Source organism: Otolemur garnettii, unplaced genomic scaffold (genome assembly GCF_000181295.1).
Source record: "Otolemur garnettii isolate 467f Iridium unplaced genomic scaffold, OtoGar3 scaffold00018, whole genome shotgun sequence".
NCBI lineage: Eukaryota > Metazoa > Chordata > Mammalia > Primates > Galagidae > Otolemur > Otolemur garnettii.
Window position 1 is genome coordinate 17,989,441 of NW_003852413.1, and position 4,257 is coordinate 17,993,697.

The 4,257-nt window shown below is 34.3% G+C and overlaps 1 protein-coding gene across 10 annotated transcripts in view; it reads left to right on the forward strand.

The window, feature by feature from the left end:
- The window catches only part of CDC27 (cell division cycle 27), a 90,382-nt gene that overhangs the window by 63,525 nt on the left and 22,600 nt on the right, over positions 1-4,257 (forward strand). For all 10 annotated transcript variants that reach the window (XR_002772393.1, XM_003786224.3, XM_003786223.3 and 7 more), the window contains 2 exons: positions 1,456-1,608; positions 2,665-2,873. Coding sequence is in view for 9 of the 10 variants with exons in the window: in XM_003786224.3 (XP_003786272.1) it covers positions 1,456-1,608; positions 2,665-2,873 (362 nt within the window). In the remaining variant the exon portion in view is untranslated. The remainder of the gene's footprint in view (positions 1-1,455; positions 1,609-2,664; positions 2,874-4,257) is intronic.

Consider the following 4,257-nt stretch of genomic DNA (forward strand, 5'->3'; position numbering starts at 1 on the left):
GCCGGTTGAGCTATAGGCGCCGAGCCGAATTTTGTGGATTTCCCTTAATTAGAGATCAGTGACTCAAATATTTAGCTAAGGAAACGCTTTGTTTCAACTTAATTTTGTTTTTCTCTATTTTTCATTTTGTCTATGCCATAATCCCTTTTCAAAGGAAGCAACAGATTCTGAAAAATTAGAATCTAAAAGGCACTTGTGTTTGGCTGTTGCTTTGGTTTGTCATCTCATAATCCATGCCTATTTAAGAAACTTACCTTTATTACTTTATTACTTTTAAGAGATTTCAAGGAAGTTATAAATTTGATCATCAAGCTAATTCTAGATACCATATGGCCATTTCTTGGAATTAAGTACCCAGTTTTATAAATGCTCTTTCTTTATTTTCCATCTTAATTTCCTTAAGAACGGTCCAGATATTCCTAATTGTAAACTGAACTTTGAGAATTTTGAACTTATTAAAATGATAACCTAGGAAATTAATTGGTTTTATTAATTAATTTATTTATTTATTTTAAGACAGAGTCTCAAGCTGTCACCCTGGATAGAGTGCTGTGGCATCACAGCTTATAGCAACCTCAAACTTGTGGGTTTAAGCAGTTCTCTTCCCTTAGCCTCTCAGGTAGCTGGGGACTACAGGCACCCACCCCAACGCCTAGCTATTTTTTTGTTGCTGTTGTTTTTGCAACTGTGACTATTGTTGCTTTAGCCAACCTGGGGCCAGGTTCAAACCCACCAACCTCAGGATATGTGGCTGGCGTCCTCCCACTGAGCCACAAGTGCCACCTTAATTGGTTTTAGATAACCAATAAGTATTACATTTTGAGAGCAGAGAAGCATATTTCTGGGGACTGTGAATGTGCTAAGGAATAAAATTGACAAGATACCTGAGGACAGACTCTAAAATCAACAAGAGAATGCTACAATGGAAAGGGTAATTAGTCAAGGACTGTAATTCCTAGCTCAACATACCATAGGGTTGGTAGCCATTTTAACCTATTTCTTACCTGACGTTTTCAACACAGTCTCTCAATAAAAATCATTGCAAAAGTAGGTTTTCTGTTACACAAATCATTCTTCTATCATCTTTCCTAAAAGAGTTATTCTGAAAAGCCATTGTAATAATAACTTAGAAATTTAATTTTTGAGAAAAAATATTGACTTATCTTTTAATTGTAACTTGTTTAGATTTTTCTTTCTTTTTTATTTTGTAGAAATTTAAATTTTCTTGTCAAAGTTCATGCTCTTACCATGACTTGTGTGTAGAAACTACATAAAATATTAATATGATTATATTAATACTTGGTCTATCATGGAACATTGCTCTGTTTGTCCTGTGTTATTAATTCTCATAAGAACTAGCACAGGACACCATTTAGCTCCTGTGAAGACAGTGACTAGTGCTTTCCCTCATGTTTCCCCTTACTAGTTTTTTGTTTGGTTTTTTTTTTATTTCAGGCTGAAAGGATATTCTCTGAGGTCAGGAGGATTGAGAATTACAGAGTTGAGGGCATGGAGATCTACTCTACAACACTCTGGCATCTTCAAAAAGATGTTGCTCTTTCCGTTCTGTCTAAAGACTTAACAGATATGGATAAAAATTCTCCGGAGGTATGTTAGCCAAAACACTTTGCTTATGTAGTTAGCTTGTGATCACCCTTAACAAATGGAGATGAACCAAATAGTTTGAACACTTTTGAAATCCTAAAACATACAGTACAGATTCATAAATAGGAATATCACAGTGAAGACATTTGATTCAGATTAATCAAGATTTGACTTTTGTTGAAGTTGCTATTGTCACAAGATTGGAGCTCATTGAGCAGAAGTTATTAGGTTAAAGAAATTGCTAATTTTAAATTAAAATAGTACTGTCATTTATAAGGCATAGGCACAATTAATTTACATGCTTCAATCTTGTAAGAATTGTATTCCATTGCATTTCAAAACTATTGAGTGATACTTCTGTAACCTATTTAAGATACTCTTTAAGGTTAGAATTAAATAGTACCTATAATCAATTCCCATTGTTCACAGTCATTGATAGTCGCCATAATCTGTGAATTAGTGATATTGAACCATTGCTTCAAGGGAAATATGTACATGTATATAATGAGATTATAATCTTAAATCCTAAAAGCAACTCATCCTGGTAGATTTTGTTTTCTTTATTTTACCAAAGAAAAAATGAGGTTTAGAAGTGTTAAGGTGACTTGCCTAAGGTAACCCTGCTAACAAAGTACCAGCAGAGGGATTCAAACTCTGTCCAAGTTCCGAGAGCCCTAATTTATTGTGCTACCCTGAACTGCTCCCTATTGTCTCTGTCCTTTGGTCATTTCTATGTGAAAGCTGAAATAAGAAAGCAGAGAGTCATTTTGTTTGACTTCAAATGAGAACATGCTTGTTGGAAGACTCAAAGATTGAGTCTGCCAAGATCATGAAAGTGCTGCAAGTATCATTTTATGAGTTCACAAATAAATTTTAGCAAGCAGGCATATTCACAAAAATGGAATCCATGAATAATTGGCATTGACTAATTATCTACTGAGTTCTCCAGTTCTTGTCTTCTAAGTGGGATCTGAGACTTGATTTTCATCATAGATTTGTTTTTGTTAGAAAAAATAAAATTGTAATTGTATATTTGTTTTTTGTTCCAATTTTTTGAAGGCCTGGTGTGCTGCAGGAAACTGTTTCAGTCTGCAACGGGAACATGATATTGCAATTAAATTCTTCCAGAGAGCTATCCAGGTTGATCCAAATTATGCTTATGCCTATACTCTATTAGGGCATGAGTTTGTGTTAACTGAAGAATTAGACAAAGCCTTAGCTTGTTTTCGAAATGCTATCAGAGTCAATCCTAGGCATTATAATGCATGGTAAGTGCTAATGAAATGTAACGACAAAGTCTTATTGATGGAGATGGTACTCAGTAATTTTTCTTGTTAGCTATCTCTTTACTGTCATGAATTTAGTTACTAATACTTAAGGATAAGTTAGTTAATAACTTTTAACCAAAATGTTTTAATGTGAAATATGTATCTTTAACAAACCCTTAAATTAATTGATAATATAATACCAAATCCTTACTTAAAGTTTTAGCCTTTTCATCTATCAAACTTTTGCAAATACTATATTGATTTGTTACTTTTTCTTAGAACACTGAAATGGTGATTAAAATAAAACCTGGTTGGAATGGCTCAGTGCCTATAGCTCAGTTGCTAGGGTGCCAGCCACATACACTGGAGCTGGTCAGTTCGAATCCAGCCCAAGCCAACTACAACCAAAAAATAGCCAGGCATTGTAGGGGATGCCTGTAATCCCAGCTACTTGGGAGGCTGAGACAAGAGAATTGCTTAAGCCCATGAGTTTGAGGTTGCTGTGAGCTATGACAGCACAGCACTCTACCGAGGGTGACATAATGAGACTGTCTCAAAAAAAAAAAGTGGTTGGGAAAGTAAAGAGAGGTAGTATGCTTCACTTACTGGATAATAGAAAACAAACATTGAAAAAAATCCACTAGTTGTTGCCCTTTGCAACATTCCATTTCATTGAGTTATTTAGAACTCAGTGTTCAGTTTATTCAGTAGTATCTCCATTTTACGTTTTTGTTCTTGTGCATAGACAAAATGAAGTTACTACCTGGTTCATATTGTTATCAAATGAATAAGATATGAAAAAAAGTCCCTATTTCTATCTCAACACAGTATTTATTACTGGCATTTATTATATTTTTCTAGACTAAGTTATTTAGTTTAAATGTTAAGAAATATAATTCTGAAATCATAACTCTATGGTCTTTTCATGTCAGACGTTATCTTTTGTGTTAATCATAACAATTGAGTTTATAGTTCTGTTTGTCACTAAATCTGAAGCATTAAATTACTAAAATATTTTTTGATTTGTTCATATATGTGTTTTAGTGGATTATATCTCATTTCTAAGTAGTTACGTTGCCTGAAAGACTGCACACACAACAAAAAAATGGTAGCTCTTACTGACATAAGATAGTTAAGCTTGCCATTACTGCCTTCTCTTCAGATAGTTGTTAAGTTCTCTGTAATATTTTAAGAACTTAGGTTTTCATAGGACTTTTGTTTTTAAATATATAGCGTCTGTTCTATTTTACAGTAGTTGCAGTCCTAAGAAAACTTTACTATATCAAAAATTATGGGCTCGGCGCCTATAGCTCAACCGGCTAAGGCGCCAGCCACGTACACCTAAGGTGGCGGGTTCGAATCCCCAGCCCGGACCCGCCAAACA